This window comes from Haliotis rubra, unplaced genomic scaffold (genome assembly GCF_003918875.1).
Source record: "Haliotis rubra isolate DU_JTF1 unplaced genomic scaffold, ASM391887v1 Scf1745, whole genome shotgun sequence".
NCBI lineage: Eukaryota > Metazoa > Mollusca > Gastropoda > Lepetellida > Haliotidae > Haliotis > Haliotis rubra.
The window spans coordinates 97,336-117,363 of record NW_025765720.1 but is presented as its reverse complement, the minus strand read 5'-3'; the positions used below and the strand labels follow the sequence as shown (position 1 = coordinate 117,363).

The following is a 20,028-nucleotide window of genomic DNA, read 5'->3' as shown; positions in this document are numbered from 1 at the left end:
GGTGGAAGTTATGTATTGCTCTCCACATTTAGACTATTACAACTCCTATTCTCCACATTTAGATAAACATATATCTATCTATTACAATAACCATACTTCCTACATTTAGGGACTACATAACTCCCATTCCTCCACACATATTTAGACTATTACAACTCCCATTCCTCCTACATTTTAGGACTATTACAACTCCCATTCCTCCACATTTTAGATAAACACATCCATCTATTACAACTCCCATTCCTCCACATTTAGATCTTATTACAACTCCCATTCCTCCACACATTTAGATAAACACATCCATCTATTACAACCACCATACTTCCACATTTAGACTATTAAGCAACTCCCATTCCTCTCTCCACATTTAGACTATTACAACCCCATTCCCTCCACATTTAGATAAACACATCCATCTATTACAAATAAACCATACTTCCACATTTAGACTCATTACAAGAACCATAATGCATGCACATTTAGATAAACACATCCATCTATTACAACTACACATACTTCCACATTTAGACTACATTACAACTCCCATTCCTCCACACATTTAGATAAATACACATCCACCTCCATACAACTACCATACTTCCACACTTAGACTATTAAGCAACTCCCATTCCTCCACATTTTTAGATAAACACGTCCATTCATTACAACTCCTATTCCTCCACATTTAGATAAACACATCCATCTACATACAACAACCATACTTCCACATTTAGACTATTACAAGAACCATACTTCCACATTTAGATAAACACATCCATCTATTAATTACAACTACCATACCTCCACATTTAGACTATTACAAACTCCTATTCCCTTCACATTTAGACTATTACAACTCCCATTCCTCCACATTTACACTATTACAACTCCCATTCCTCCACATTTAGATAAACACATCCATCTATTACAACTCCTATTCCTCCACATTTAGACTATTACAACTCCTATTCCTCCACATTTAGACTATTACAAACTCCTATTCCTCTCCACATTTAGACTATTACAACTCCCATTCCTTCCACACATTTAGATAAACACATCCATCTATTACAACAACTATACTTCCACATTTAGACTCATTATAAGAACCATATACGTGTCCACATTTAGATAAACATATCCATCTATTACAAATACCATACCCACATTCAGATCTATTACAACTCCTAATTCCTCCACATTTAGATTATTACAACTCCTATTCCCTCCACATTTAGACTATTGCAACTCCTATTCCTCCACATTTAGAATATTACAACTCTATTCCCTCCTCACATTTAGATAAACACATCCATCTATTACAACAACCATATTTCCACATTTAGACTATTACAACTCCTTTCCCTCCACATTTAGACTATTACAACTCCCATTCCTCCACATTTACATCTATTACACCCCATTCCTCCACATTTAGATAAACACATCCATCTATTACAACTCCTCTATTCCTCCATACTTTAGACTATTACAACTCCCATTCCCTCCACATTTAGATAAACACATCCATCTATTACAACAAACTATACTTCCACATTTAGACTATTATAACTTCCTATTCCTCCACATTTGTTTATGACTATTACACCTTCCATTCCTCCAACATTTAGACTATTACAACTCCCATTCCTCCACATTTAGATAAACACATCCATCTATTATAACTTATTCCTCCACATTTTTAGATTATTACAACCCTGGTTCTCCACATTTAGATAAACACATCCATCTATTACAACCACCATACTTCCAGCACATTTAGACTATTACAACTCCCATTCTCCACATTTAGACTATTACAACTCCCATTCCCTCCACATTTAGATAAACACATCTTATCTATTATAACAACCATACTTCCACATTTAGACTATTACAAGAACTATACGTACATTATTTAGATAAAAGACATTCATCTATTACAACTACTATACTTCATTATTTAGAGCCTTATTACAATTCCCATTCTTCATTATTTAGATAAACACATCTTATTTTATTACAATTCACTATAGCTTCAATAATTTAGATTATTACATAACTCCCATTCTCTCCACATTTAGATAAACACGTTCTATCTATTATAACTCTCATTCTCTCCACAATATTTAGATAAACACATCTATATTTGTCATAACAACCATAGTTTTCCACATTTATAGATTATTACAAGAACTATATTTCCACATTTAGATAAACACATCCATCTATTACAACTACCATATTTCCACATTTAGACTGGTTACAACTCCCATTCTTTCCATATTTAGACTATTATAACTCCTATTCTTCCACATTTATACTCATATAAATCTCCTATTCTTCCACATTTAGATAAACACATTCATATCTATTACAACCTCCTATTCTTCCACATTTAGATTATTACAATTCCTATTCTCTCCACATTTCTCTAGACTATTACAACTCCTATTCCTCCATTAATATTTAGACTATTACATAAATTCCTATTCCTCCACACATTTAGATAAACACATCCATTTATTACAACAAACTACTATTTCCACATTTAGACTATTACAAGAACTATATGTCCAATATTTAGATAAACACATTCCATCTATCACAAATACCATACTTCCATATTCTGCATCTACCATATACTCCTATTCTCTCATTATTTAGATCTTTATTACAACTCCTTATTCCTCCTCCACATTTAGACTATTGTAACTTCCTATTCCTCCATATTATTTACACTATTACAACCTCTATTCTCCACACATTTAGATAAACACATCTATCTATTACAACAACTATATTTCCACATTTAGACTATTACAACTCCCATTCTCTCCACATTCACAGACTATTACATATTCCCATTCCTCCACATTTACACTATTACAACTTCCTATTCTCTCCACATTTAGATAAACACATTCATCTATTACAACTCCTATTCTCTCCATATTTAGACTATTACAACTCCCCTATTCTCCACATTTAGATAAACACATTCATCTATTACAATTCACCATACCTCCACACTTAGACTATATTACAACTTCCTATTCTCTCCACATTTAGATAAACACATTCATCTATTACAATTCCCATTCTCTTCATTATTTAGACTATTACAATTTCCCTTTCCTCTCATATTTAGACTATTACAATTTCTATTCTCTCCACATTTAGATAAACACATCCATCTATTACAATTACCATACTTCCACACTTAGATTATTATAACTTCCCATTCTTCATTATTTAGATAAACACGTCCTACCCATTATAAATTACACATACCTCCACACTTAGACTATTACAACTCCTATTCCCTCCACATTTAGATAAACACGTCCATCTATTACAACTCCCATTCTCCACATTTAGACTATTACAACTCCCTTTCCCTCCACATTTACAACACTATTACAACTCCCTATTCTCCACATTTAGATAAACACATCCATTTATTACAACTCCCATTCTCCACATTTAGACTATTACAACTCCTATTCCTCCACATTTAGACTATTACAACTCCTCCCATTCCTCTCCATTTATACTTTCTAGAACCCCCATTGCACTCCTATATTTAGACCATTACAACTCCCATTCCTCCACATTTAGATAAACACATCCATCTATTACATACAGCACATATTTCCCACATTTTTAGACTATTACAAGAAACATACGTCCACATTTTAGATAAACACATCCATCTTATTACAACTACTCATACCTCCACATTTAGACTATTACAACTCCTATCTCTCCACATTTAGAGACTACTTTCATAACTCCCCCATTCTTCTGTACATTTAGATCATATTGCAACTCCCATTCTTAAAACATTTAGATTTCATTACAACTCCTATTCCTCCACACATTTAGATAAACACATCTCATCTTATTAAGCAACAACCATACTTCCACATTTAGATTATTACAACTCCTATTCCTCCACATTTAGACTATTACAACTCCTCTATCTCCTCCACATTTAGATCATATTACAACTCCCCATTCCTCCACATTTAGATAAACACATCCATCTATTACAACTCCCATTCCTCCACATTTAGACTATTACAACTCCCATTCCTCCACATTTAGACTATTACAACTCCTATTCCTCTCCACATTTAGATAAACACATCCATCTATTACAACTACCATACCTCCACACTTAGACTATTACAACTCCCATTCCTCTCCACATTTAGAGAGAAACACGTCCATCTATTACAACTCCCATTCCTCCACATTTAGACTATTACAACTCCCATTCCTCCACATTTAGATAAACACATCCATCTATTACAACTCCCATTTCTCCACATTTAGACTATTACAACTCCCCATTCCTCCACATTTAGACTATTACAACTCCTATTCCCTCCACATTTAGACTAATCCAACTCCCATTCCTCCATACATTTAGATAAACATCATCTTATATATCTATTACAACTCCCATTCCCTCCACATTTAGATCTTATTGCAACTCCTATTGGGTCCACATTTAGACTATTAAGCAACTCCCATTCCTCCACATTTAGATAAACACATCCATCTATTACAACTACCATTCCTCCACACTTAGACTATTACAACTCCTATTCTCTCCACATTTCCTTGATAAACACATCCATCTATTACAACTACCATTCCTCCACATTTAGACTATTACAACTCCCATTCCTCCACATTTAGATAAACACATCCATCTATTACAACCAGCCATACCTCCACATTTAGACTATTACAACTCCCATACGTCCACATTTAGATAAACACATCCATCTATTACAACTACCATACTCCTCCACATTTAGACTATTACAACTCCCATTCCTCCACATTTTAGACCATCCATTACAAACTCCCATTCCTCCACATTTAGACTATTACAACTCCCATTCCTCCACATTTAGACTATTACAACTCCCATTCCTCCACATTTAGATAAACACATCCATCTATTACAACTACCATACTTCCACATTTAGACTATTACAACTCCCATTCCTCCACATTTAGACTATTACAACTCCCATTCCTCCACATTTAGACTATTACAACTCCCATTCCTCCACATTTAGATAAACACATCCATCTATTACAACTCCCATTCCTCCACATTTAGACTATTACAACTCCCATTCCTCCACATTTAGATAAACACATCCATCTATTACAACAACCATCTATTACTCACCATACTTCCACATTTAGACTATTACAACTCCCATTCCTCCACATTTAGATAAACACATCCATCTATTACAACTCCCATTCCTCCACATTTAGACTATTACAACTCCCATTCCTCCACATTTAGATAAACACATCCATCTATTACAACTCCCATACTTCCACATTTAGACTATTACAACTCCCATTCCTCCACATTTAGATAAACACATCCATCTATTACAACTACCATACCTCCACATTTAGACTATTACAACTCCCATTCCTCCACATTTAGATAAACACGTCCATCTATTACAACTCCCATTCCTCCACATTTAGACTATTACAACTCCCATTCCTCCACATTTAGACTATTACAACTCCCATTCCTCCACATTTAGATAAACACATCCATCTATTACAACTCCCATTCCTCCACATTTAGACTATTACAACTCCCATTCCTCCACATTTAGACTATTACAACTCCCATTCCTCCACATTTAGACTATTACAACTCCCATTCCTCCACATTTAGACTATTACAACTCCCATTCCTCCACATTTAGATAAACACATCCATCTATTACAACAGCCCATACTTCCACATTTAGACTATTACAAGAAAACATACGTCCACATTTAGATAAACACATCCATCTATTACAACTACCATACCTCCACATTTAGACTATTACAACTCCCATTCCTCCACATTTAGACTATTACAACTCCCATTCCTCCACATTTAGACTATTACAACTCCCATTCCTCCACATTTAGACTATTACAACTCCTCTATTCCTCCACATTTAGATAAACACATCCATCTATTACAACAAACCATACTTCCACATTTAGACTATTACAACAGCCCCTCCAGCCATTCTGTCCACATTTAGACTAAACACATCCATCTATTACAACTCCTATTCCTCCACATTTAGACTATTACAACTCCCATTCTCCACATTTAGACAAAATTTCATCCATCTATTACAACTCCCATTCCTCCACATTTAGACTATTACAATTCTCCACTCCCATTCCTCCACATTTAGACTATTACAACTCCCATTCCTCCACATTTAGATAAAACATATCCATCTATTACAACTACCATACTTCCACACGTTAGGACTATTACAACTCCCATTCCTCCACATTTAGATAAACTAAACACGTCCATTCCTCCATGTATTACATCCCATATTCCTCCACATCCATCTATTACAACTCCTATTCCTCCACATTTAGACTATTACAACTCCCATTCCTCCACATTTAGATAAACACATCCATCTATTACAACTCCCATTCCTCCACATTTAGACTATTACAACTCCCATTCCTCCACATTTAGACTATTACAACTCCCATTCCTCCACATTTAGACTATTACAACTCCCATTCCTCCACATTTAGATAAACACATCCATCTATTACAACTCCCATTCCTCCACATTTAGACTATTACAACTCCCATTCCTCCACATTTAGACTATTACAACTCCCATTCCTCCACATTTAGATAAACACATCCATCTATTACAACTACCATTCCTCCACATTTAGACTATTACAACTCCCATTCCTCCACATTTAGATAAACACATCCATCTATTACAACTCCCATTCCTCCACATTTAGACTATTACAACTCCCATTCCTCCACATTTAGATAAACACATCCATCTATTACAACAACCATACTTCCACATTTAGACATTATTACAAGAACCATACGTCCACATTTAGATAAACACATCCATCTATTACAACTACCATACCTCCACATTTAGACTATTACAACTCCCATTCCTCCACATTTAGACTATTACAACTCCCATTCCTCCACATTTAGACTATTACAACTCCCATTCCTCCACATTTAGACTACTATTACAACTCAACTACCACCTTCCTCCACATTTAGATAAACACACATCCATCTATTACAACTCCCATTCCTCCACATTTAGACTATTACAACTCCCATTCCTCCACATTTAGATAAACACATCCATCTATTACAACTCCCATACCTCCACATTTAGACTATTACAACTCCCATTCCTCCACATTTAGATAAACACATCCATCTATTACAACTCCCATACCTCCACATTTAGACTATTACAACTCCCATTCCTCCACATTTAGATAAACACATCCATCTATTACAACTCCCATTCCTCCACATTTAGACTATTACAACTCCCATTCCTCCACATTTAGACTATTACAACTCCCATTCCTCCACATTTAGATAAACACATCCATCTATTACAACAACCATACTTCCACATTTAGACTATTACAAGAACCATACGTCCACATTTAGATAAACACATCCATCTATTACAACTACCATACCTCCACATTTAGACTATTACAACTCCCATTCCTCCACATTTAGATAAACACATCCATCTATTACAACTACCATACCTCCACATTTAGACTATTACAACTCCCATTCCTCCACATTTAGATAAACACGTCCATCTATTACAACACCCATTCCTCTACATTTAGACTATTACAACTCCCATTCCTCCACATTTAGACTATTACAACTCCCATTCCTCCACATTTAGATAAACACATCCATCTATTACAACAACCATACTTCCACATTTAGACTTTTACAAGAACCATACGTCCACATTTAGATAAACACATCCATCTATTACAACTACCATACCTCCACATTTAGACTATTACAACTCCCATTCCTCCACATTTAGACTATTACAACTCCCATTTTAGACTATTACATCTCTCCTCCACATTTAGACTATTACATCCTATTCTCCACATTTAGATTCCTCCTCCACATTTAGACTATTACAACTCCCATTCCTCCACATTTAGATAAACACATCCATCTATTACAACTCCCATTCTCCACATTTAGACTATTACAACTCCCATTCCTCCACATTTAGACTATTACAACTCCCATTCCTCTTTACATTTAGATCCCATTCCTCCACATCCATCTTTATCCCATTCCTCCACATTTAGACTATTACAACTCCTATTCCTCCACATTTAGATAAACACATCCATCTACAACTCCCATTCCTCCACATTTAGACTATTACAACTCCCATTCCTCCACATTTAGACTATTACACATCTCATCTATTACAACTCCATATCTCCCACATTTAGACTATTACAACTCCCATTCCTCCACATTTAGATAAACACATCCATCTATTACAACTACCATTCCTCCACATTTAGACTATTACAACTCCCATTCCTCCACATTTTAGACTATTACAACTCTCCTCCACATTTAGACTATTACAACTCCCATTCCTCCACATTTAGATAAACACATCCATCTATTACAACTACCATACCTCCACACTTAGACTATTACAACTCCCATTCCTCCACATTTAGATAAACACGTCCATCTATTACAACTCCCATTCCTCCACATTTAGACTATTACAACTCATTCCTCCATTACAACAACTCCCATTCCTCCACATTTAGATAAACACATCCATCTATTACAACTCCCATTCCTCCACATTTAGACTACATATTTTGCTACAACTTCCTCCACATTTAGGACTATTACAACTCCATACACATTTAGATAAACACATCCATCTATTACAACTACCATACCTCCACATTTAGACTATTACAACTCCCATTCCTCCACATTTAGACTATTACAACTCCCATTCCTCCACATTTAGACTATTACAACTCCCATTCCTCCACATTTAGACTATTACAACTCCCATTCCTCCACATTTAGATAAACACATCCATCTTTTACAACAACCATACTTCCACATTTAGACTATTACAACTACCATACGTCCACATTTAGATAAACACATCCATCTATTACAACTCCATCTATTACAACTCCCATTCCTCCACATTTAGACTATTACAACTCCCATTCCTCCACATTTAGACTATCTATTACAACTCCCATTCCTCCACATTTAGACATTTAATAAACTTCCATTCTATTTTAGACTATTACTCCCATTCCTCCACACATTTAGACTATTACAACTCCCATTCCTCCACATTTAGACTATTACAACTCCCATTCCTCCACATTTAGATAAACACATCCATTTAACTATTACAACTACCATTCCTCCACATTTAGACTATTACAACTCCCATTCCTCCACATTTAGATAAACACATCCATCTATTACAACTCCTCATTCTTCCACATTTAGACTATTACAACTCCCATTCGTCCACATTTAGATAAACACATCCATCTATTACAACAATTCCATCCATCCACATTTTAGACTATTACAACTCCCATTCCTCCACATTTAGACTATTACAACTCCCATTCCTCCACATTTAGATAAACACATCCATCTATTACAACCACCATACCTCCACACACTTAGACCAACTCCCATTCCTCCACATTTAGACTATTACAACTCCCATTCCTCCACATTTAGACTATTACAACTCCCATTCCTCCACATTTAGACTATTACAACTCCCATTCCTCCACATTTAGACTATTACAACTCCCATTCCTCCACATTTAGACATTTAGACTATTACAACTCCCATTCCTCCACATTTAGATAAACACATCCATCTATTACAACTACCATTCCTCCACATTTAGACTATTACAACTACCATTCCTCCACATTTAGACTATTACAACTCCCATTCCTCCACATTTAGACTATTACAACTCCCATTCCTCCACATTTAGACTATTACAACTCCCATTCCTCCACATTTAGATTCCACTACAATTCCCATTCCTCCACACTTTAGACTACACTTATCTATTACAACTCCCATTCCTCCACATTTAGACTATTACAACTCCCATTCCTCCACATTTAGACTATTACAACTCCCATTCTCCACATTTAGATAAACACATCCATCTACCACACAACTACCATACCTCCACACTTTAGACTATTACAACTCCATCTATTCCAACTCCACATTTAGATAAACACGTCCATCTATTACAACTCCCATTCCTCCACATTTAGACTATTACAACTCCCATTCCTCCACATTTAGACTATTACAACTCCCATTCCTCCACATTTAGATAAACACATCCATCTATTACAACTCCCATTCCTCCACATTTAGACTATTACAACTCCCATTCCTCCACATTTAGACTATTACAACTCCCATTCCTCCACATTTAGATAAACACATCCATCTATTACAACAAACCATACTTCCCACATTAGGCAACTACCATACGTCCACATTTAGATAAACACATCCATCTATTACAACCATACGTCCACATTTTAGATAAACACATCCACATTTACTATTACAACTACCATTCTCCACATTTAGACTATTACAACTCCCATTCCTCCACATTTAGATAAACACTTCCATCTATTACAACTCCCATTCCTCCACATTTAGACTATTACAACTCCCATTCCTCCACATTTAGACTATTACAACTCCCATTCCTCCACATTTAGATAAACACATCCATCTATTACAACAACCATACTTCCACATTTAGACTAGTACAAGAACCATACGTCCACATTTAGATAAACACATCCATCTATTACAACTCCCATTCCTCCACATTTAGATTATTACAACTCCCATTCCTCCATATTTAGATAAACACATCCATCTATTACAACTACCGTACTTCCACATTTAGACTATTACAACTCCCATTCCTCCACATTTAGATAAACACATCCATCTATTACAACTCCCATTCCTCCACATTTAGACTATTACAACTCCCATTCCTCCACATTTAGATAAACACATCCATCTATTACAACAACCATACTTCCACATTTAGACTAGTACAAGAACCATACGTCCACATTTCAGATAAACATTTAGATAAACACATCCATCTATATACAACTCCCATTCCTCCACATTTAGACTATTACAACTCCCATTCCTCCACATTTAGATAAACACATCCATCTATTACAACTACCATACTTCCACATTTAGACTATTACAACTCCCATTCCTCCACATTTAGATAAACACATCCATCTATTACAACTCCCATTCCTCCACATTTAGACTATTACAACTCCCATTCCTCCACATTTAGATAAACACATCCATCTATTACAACAACCATACTTCCACATTTAGACTAGTACAAGAACCATACGTCCACATTTAGATAAACACATCCATCTATTACAACTCCCATTCCTCCACATTTAGACTATTACAACTCCCATTCCTCCACATTTAGATAAACACATCCATCTATTACAACTACCATACTTCCACATTTAGACTATTACAACTCCCATTCCTCCACATTTAGATAAACACATCCATCTATTACAACTACCATACCTCCACACTTAGACTATTACAACTCCCATTCCTCCACATTTAGATAAACACGTCCATCTATTACAACTCCCATTCCTCCACGTTTAGAAAAAGACAACCATGTATTACAACAACCATACCTCCACGTTTAGACAAACACATCCATCTATTACAACTACCATACCTCCACATTTAGATAAACACATCCATCTATTACAACTATTATACTTCCACATTTAGACTATTACAACTACCATTCCTCCACGTTTAGAGAAACACATCCATCTATTACAACAACCATACCTTCACGTTTAGACTATTACAAGAACCATTCGTCCACATTTAGACTTTTCCAACTACCATTCCTCCACGTTTAGACAAACACATCGATATATTACAACGGCCATGCCTGCACATCCGTTTCCAACATCCGATAGTGAACTTGACAAATGGTCTCACAATCTATCAAGGGAGTTTCATTTCACGGGTGATATGTTCACGGTGTCAACCCGGCTGTTGTTTTCCTGTGGGTTTGGCGTCGTCATCACATGATAAACTCATTCTGTTTTCAACGTCGGTGAACTAATGCCCCCTGCACCGCGTCTGCAGATGCCATTAGGATTATGTAAGTTTGAATTACTGATAAGGACTTATTAATATCTCCGGGTTTTTTTGCGAAAAGCACGAAAGTCGATCCTGGAAAAGTTTAAATGTTCACTAATGATCCAGAGGGTGAAATGTTTCTCCAGTGAACTGCTTGCACCATGAGACTTGTAACTCTACATGTATAACAAGGTGCATCACAGTTTAGTTCATAATCTATATATGGTAGGACATCGGCTGTAATGCCATCTCCGCCAGGGCCACAGGGAAAAGGTAAAGGTATACATACTGATTATCAGAGACTCACAGGGATTTCCCGAAGGTTCATATAAAGAAATCATCTATGACTGGAAAGACGGTCAACGGAAGATAACTCTATGTTTCATGTCATAGGATATGTCGCTCAGCACAGCAATGCATTTGTTTCCGATTTTATATTTGCTAGTCCTCTCTCCTGATGGCTACCTTTCATCAACGCACCCCCACTAACACAACTACGCTTCAACCATTTCAGAATAATCAGCTTTCCTTGGTGACGTCCGCCAGTGTGAGAATTATATTTGTCCAAGTGCAAAAACGGCAACTGACAGCGTTTAGCGGTAGGGCGAGCTGAGCTAGCTATTGCCAAACAGTACACGTAGCTACTCTGACGTGTACACCTCCCTTAAAACTGAGAATAACAGCACATGTAGCAGACCTCAGCACGCAATCCCCGTCACGGACCTCAGCACGCCACCCCTGTCACCGACTTCAGCACACCACCCCTGTCACCGACATCACCACGCCACCTCTGTCACCAACATCAGCACGAAACTTCTGTCAATGACCTCAGCACGCCATCCCTGTTACCGACCTCTGCACGCCACCCCTGTCACAGACCTCACCACGCCACCCCTGTCACCGACTTCAGCACGCCAACTCTGTCACCGACTTCAGCACGCCACCCCTGTCACCGACCTCTGCACGCCACCCCTGTCACAGACCTCACCACGCCACCCCTGTCACCGACCTCAGCACGCCACCTGTGTCACCGACCTCAGCACGTCACCCCTGTCACAGACCTCAGCATGCCACCTCTGTCACTGACCTCAGCATGCTACCCCTGTCACCAACATCACCACGCCACCCCTGTCACCAACATCACCACGCCACCCCTGTCACCGACCTCACTATGCTACCCCTGTCACCAACCTCAGCACGCCACCCTAGTCACCGACCTCAGCACGCCACCTCTGTAACCGACCTCAGCACGCTACCCCTGTCACCGACCTCAGCACACCACCCCGTCACCGACCTCAGCACGCCACCCTTGTATCCAACATCACCACGCCACCCCTTTCACCGACCTCAGCACGCCATCCTTGTCACCGACCTCAGCAAGCAACACCTGTCACCTACCTTAGCATGAAACCCCTGTCAACAAGATCAACACAACACCCATGTCACTGGCCTCAGCACGCCACCGCTGTCAACGCGTACCGACCTCAACACGCCAACTCTCTCACCGACATCAGCACGCCACCCCTGTCATCTACCTCAGCATGCCACCCCTGTCACCGACCTCAGCACCCCAACTCTGTCACCAACTTCAGCACGCCATCTCTGTCACCGAACTCAGCACGCCAACTCTGTCACCAACATCAGCACGCCACCTCTATCACCGATCTCAGCACGCCACCCCTGTCATCGACCTCAGCACGCCACGCCTGCCACCGACCTCACCACGCAACCTCCGTCACCAACCTCAGCACGCCACCCCTTTCACAGAACTCAGCACGCCAAATCTGTCACCGACTTCAGCACGCCACCTGTGTCACCGACCACAGCACCCCACCTCTGTCACGGACATCAGCATGCCACCTCTATCACCGAACTGAGCACGCCACCCCTGCCACCGGCCTCAGCACTCCACCGCTGTCACAGACTTCAGCACGCCACTTCTCTCACCAACCTCAGCACGCCACCTCTGTAACCAAAATCAGCACGCCACCTCTGTCACCGACATCAGCACCCCACAGCTGTCACCGACATCACCACGCCACCCCTGTCACCAACCGCAGCACGCTTCCGCTGTCACCGACCTCAGGAAGAAACCTCTGTCACCGACCTCAGGAAGCCACCTATGTCACCGACCACAGCACGCCACCCCTTTCACCGACTTCAGCACTGCACCCTGTCACCGACCTCAGCACGCCACCTCTGTCACCGATCTGAGGACGCCACCTCTGTCACCGAACTCAGTATGCCACTTCTGTCACCGAACTCAGTACGCCACCTATATCACCGAATTCAGCACGCCACCTCTGTCACCGACCTCAGCACGCCCCCCTATCACTGACCTCAGCACGCCACCCCTATCACCGACCTCAGCACGCCACCCCTATCACTGACCTCAGCACGGGACCATTGTCACCGACATCAGCACGCCACCCCTGTCATTGACCTCAGCACGCCGCCTCTGTCACCAAGATCACCACTACACCCCTGTCACCGACACTTGAATGGCACCCCGGTTACAGGCCTCTGCAAGCTACACCTGTCACCTACCTTAGCACGAAACCCCTCTTACAAAGATCATCACGACACCCTTGTCACCAAGATTCGCACGACACCCCTGTCACCGCCCGCAGAACGACACACTTGTCACCGACCTCAACAAGTCACCCCTGTAAACAAGACAGCACGCCACCCCCGTCACCGACCTCTGCAAGCCACCCCTGTCATCGACCACTGGACGCCACCCCTGTCACCGACCTCAGCATGCCACCTCTGTCACCGACCTCAGCCCGCCACCCCTGTCACCGACCCCAGAACGCCACTCCTGTCACCGGCCTCAGCAAGCTACACGTGTCTCCTACCTTAGCACGAAACACCTCTCACAAGGAATAACATGACACCCCTGTCACCAAGATCAGCACGACACCCCTGTCAACGGCCTCAACACACCACCCCTGTCACCGACCTCAGCACCCCTCCCCGTCACCAAGATCAGCACGCCAACTCCGTCACCGACCTCACCACGCTACCCCCGTCACCGACCGCAGCACGCGACCCCTGTCACAGACCTCAGGAAGCCACTTCTGTCACCGACCTCAGCACGGCACCCCTGTCACCGACCTCAGCAGGCGACTGCTGTAACCGACTTCAGGAAACCACCTCTGTGTCCGACCTCACGACGATAACCCTGTCACCAACGTCAGCACGCGACCCTTGTCACCGACCTCAGCACGCCACCCTTGTTATGGGCCTCAGCAAGCAAAACCTGTCACCTACCTTAGCACGAAAGCCCTGTCACAATGATCAACACAACACCATTGTCAACAAGATCAGCACACCACCCCTGTCACCGGCCTCCTCACGCCACCCCTGTCACCGACCTCAGCACGCAACCCCTGTCACGGACCTCAGCATGCCACCTCTGTCACCGACCTCAGTATGCCACCTCTGTCACCGACCTCAGCACACAAACCCTGTCACCGACCTGAGCACGACACCCCTGTCACCAAGATCAGCTGCTGTCCCTGTCACCGACCCCAGAACGGCCCTCCTGTCTCTGGACTCAGCAAGCTACACCTGTCACCTACCTTAGCTCGTAACACCTCTCACAAGGAACAATACGACACCCCTGTCACCAAGATCAGCACGACACCCCTGTCAACAGCCTCAACACGCCACCCCTGTCACCGACCTCAGCACCCCACCGCTGTCACCAAGATCAGCATGCCAACTCCGTCACCGACCTCAGCACATTACCCCTGTCACCGACCTCAGCACGCCACGCCCGTCACCGACTTCAGCACGTCACCCCTGTCACCGACTTCAGCACACCACCACTGTCACCGACCTCAGCACGCCATCCCTGTCACCAAGATCAGCACGCTACCCTGCCAACAACATCAGCACGCCACCCCATGTCACCAAGATCAACACAACACCTCTGTCAAAGACCCTTGAACGCGACCTCTGTTACAGGCCTCAGCAAGCTACACCTGTCACCTACCTTAGCACGAAACCCCTGTCACAAGGATCACCACGACACCCCTGTCACCAAGATCAGCACACAAACTCTGTGACCGACTTTACCACGCAACCCCTGTCACCGACCTCAGCACGCGACCGCTGTCACCGACCTCAGCAACCCACCCCTGTCATCGGCATCACCACGCTACCCCTGTCACCAACCTCAGCACACCTTCCTTGTCACTGAGCTCAGCACTCCACCGCTGTCACCTACCTTAGTTAGTCACCCCTGTCACCGACTTCAGCAAGCCACCCCTGTCACCGACTTCAGCACGCCACCTCTGTGACCGACCTTAGCACACCACCTCTGTGACCGACCTCAGAACGCCACCCGTGTCACCGACCTCAACACGCCAACACTGTCACCGACCTCAGCACGCCACCACTGTCACCGACCTGAGCACGCCACCCCTGTCATCGAACTCAGCACGCCACCTCTGTCACAGACCTGAGTACGCGACCCCTGTCAACGACGTCAGCATGCCACCTATGGCACCAACCTCAGCACGACAGCCTTGTCACCGACCTCAGCACGCGACGGTTGTCACCGACCTCAGGAAGCCACCACTGTCAACGACCTCATCACGCTACCCCTGTCACCGACCACAGCATTCCACCCCTGTCAACGACCTCAGCACGCCTACTCTGTCACAGACCTCAGCACGACAACCCTGTCACCGACTTCAGCAGGTCACCACTGTCACCGAATGTAGCACGACACCCCTGTCACCGACCTCAGCACGCAACCCCTGTCACCGACCACAGCACGCGACCGCTGTCACGGACCTCAGCAAGCCACATCTGTCCCCGACCTCACCACGCTACTCCCGTCACCTACCTCAGCATGCTACCCTTGTCACCGACCTCAGCATGACACCCCTGTCACCGACTTCAGCACGCCACCTCTATCACCGACCTCAGCATGCCACCTCTGTCACCTACCTCAGCACCCCACCCCTTTCACCGACCGCAGCACGCCAGCCCTGTCACCGACGTCAGCATGAAACCTCTGTCACCGACCTCAGCACACAGCCCTGTCACCGACCTCAGCACACACCCCTGTCACTAAACTCAGATTCCTACCTCTGTCACCGATCCCAGCACACCCCCGTGTCACCGACCTCAGCATGCCACACTTGTCACCGACTTCAGCATGTCACCTCTCTCACGGACCTGAGCACGCTACCTACATACATACATACATACAAATATTTGTAAAGCGCTTTTTATCAATCTAATTGCTCAAAAGCGCTATCTGAGTCCACTTTATCCATGTGCAGAGGTGAATAGGTGCGTCTTGAGTCCACTTTTAAAATTTGACAGTTCTGTTTCGGAACGAAGGATGGATGGTAAATTGTTCCAGAGGAAGGGTCCTGCTCTAGAGAAAGACCTGTCCCCATATGACTTAGTTCTAGTTTGTGGTATTTCAAGGAGAGACTGGTCCCTTGAGCGGAGTGATCTAGTTGGGTGATATGGTGTAAGGAGATCCGAGAGGTATTTTGGAGCTAGACCGTTTAGACACTTGAAAACAAGGAGCAGGATTTTGTAGTCGATTCTGAAGCAAATTGGAAGCCAATGTAGGGTTTTGAGGGCAGGAGAGATGTGTTCAGTCCTTTTAATTTGACAGATCAATCGCGCGGCTGAATTTTGTGCCTTTTGTAGCCTGTAGAGGACTTGTTTTGGCACACCAGACAGCAAAGAGTTACAATAATCCAAGCGGGATGTTATATATGCTTGAACTAGATCTTGTGCAGATTTCACATCCAAGTATCGACGGATCAAACCAATGTTGCGCAGATGGAAATAACATTGGCGACAGACATTGCGAACATGGGGTTCCATGCTGAGGGCAGAGTCAAAGATTACACCAAGATTGCGAACATGTGGCCGCATTTTTATTGCAGATTCACCGATGTAAAACTGTGGAAGCAGAAGCTTTTTCTGAAGTCGAAGAGGGAGGAACACAATGAGCTCAGTTTTATCATCATTTAATTTAAGATATTTCGATGACATCCAACTCTTGATACAATCAACACATTCTTCTACTCTTGAAAAGGAGAACTTGGTTGAAGATGCGTCAGATGGCTTGAAGGATAAGTAGAATTGCGTGTCATCAGCATAGAAGTCACCGAGCTCAGAAAGCCACCTCTGTCACCGACATCACCACGTCACCCCTGTCACCGACTTCAGCACGCGACCGCTGTCACAACCTCAGCAAGCCACCTCTGTCACCAGCCTCAGCACGCTACCCCTGTCACCGACCTCAGCATGCAACCCCTGTCACCGACCTCAGCACACACCCCTGTCACCAACCTCAGCACGCCATCTCTTTCAACCACCTCAGCACGCCACCTCTGTCACCGACCTCAGCACGCTAGCCCTGTCACCGACCGCAGCACGCCAGCCCTGTCACCGACGTCAGCATGAAACCTCTGTCACCGACCTCAGCACACAGCCCTGTCACCGACCTCAGCACACACCCCTGTCACCAAACTCAGCATCCTACCTCTGTCACCGATACCAGCACACACCCGTGTCACCGAACTCAGCTCGCCATCTCTGTCACCGACCTAAGCACACCCCCATGTCACCAACCTCAGCACGCAACCTCTCTCACCGACTTCAGCAAGCTACCCCTGTTACCGAACTCAACACGCCACCTCTGTCACCCACGTCAGCACGCTAACACTGTCGCCGACATCACCACACTACCTGTCACCGACCTTAGCACGCTACCTCTGTCAACGACCTCACCATGCCACCTCTGTCACCGACCTCAGTAAGCAACCCTTGTCACCGACCTCAGGAAGCCGCCTCTGTCACTGATCTCAGCATGGCACCTCTGTCAACGACCTCAGCACACACCCCTGCCCCCGACCTCTGCACGCCATCTCTGTGACCGACCTCAGCACGCTACCACTGTCGCCGACATCACAATGCTATCCCTGTCACCGACCTAAGCATGCGACCTCTCTCACCGTCCTCAGCACGCTACCCCTATCAACGACCTCACCATGCCACCCCTCTCACCGACATCAGCTTGCCACCCCTTTCACCGACTTCACCACGCAACACCTGTCACCGACCTCAGCATGCAACACTTGTCACCGACTTCAGCATGTCACCTCTGTCACGGAGCTCAGCAAGCCACCTCTGTCACCAACCTCAGCACGCTACCCCTGTCACCGACCTCAGCATGCACCCCTATCACCGACCTCAGCATGGACATCTGTCACCGATCTCAGCACACCCCTGTCACCGAACTCAGCATGCCACCTCTGTCACCGACCTCAGCACACACCCCTGTAACCAACCTCAGCACGCCACCTCTTTCACTGCCCTCAGCAAGCTACCCCTGTCACCGACCTCAACACGCCACCTCTGTCACCGACCTCAGCACACCCCTGTCACCGACCTCAGCACGCCACCTCTGTCACCGAACTCAGCATGCCGCCTCTGCCACCGACCTCAGCACACACCCCTGTCACCAACCTCAGCACGCCACCTCTTTCACTGCCCTCAGCAAGCTACCCCTGTCACCGACCTCAACACGCCACCTCTGTCACCGAACTCAGCATGCCGCCTCTTTCACTGCCCTCAGCAAGCTACCCCTGTCACCGACCTCAACACGCCACCTCTGTCACCGACCTCAGCATGCAACCTCTTTCACTGGCCTCAGCAAGCTACCCATGTTACCAACCTCAACACGCCACCTCTGTTCCTGACCTCAGCTCGCCACCTCTGTCACAGAAATCAGCACGCCACCTCTGTCACCCACGTCAGCACGATAACAATGTCGCCGACATTACCACACTACCCCTGTAACGGACCTCAGCACACGACCTCTGTCACCGA

The 20,028-nt window shown here is 43.7% G+C and overlaps 2 protein-coding genes across 2 annotated transcripts; both read left to right on the top strand.

Annotated features, from left to right (window-relative positions):
- The first annotated feature begins 13,557 nt into the window (after window positions 1-13,557).
- On the top strand, window positions 13,558-14,367 carry LOC124272938. Its single transcript, XM_046708179.1, has one exon. It carries the CDS (start codon window positions 13,558-13,560, stop codon window positions 14,365-14,367), a length of 810 nt encoding a protein of 269 aa, XP_046564135.1.
- A 676-nt stretch (window positions 14,368-15,043) lies between these two features.
- On the top strand, window positions 15,044-16,886 carry LOC124272937 (soluble scavenger receptor cysteine-rich domain-containing protein SSC5D-like). The gene is made up of 2 exons (XM_046708178.1): window positions 15,044-15,586; window positions 16,653-16,886. The coding sequence occupies exons 1-2, from the start codon at window positions 15,044-15,046 to the stop codon at window positions 16,884-16,886; spliced, it is 777 nt and encodes a 258-aa protein (XP_046564134.1).
- The last annotated feature ends 3,142 nt before the right edge of the window (window positions 16,887-20,028 follow it).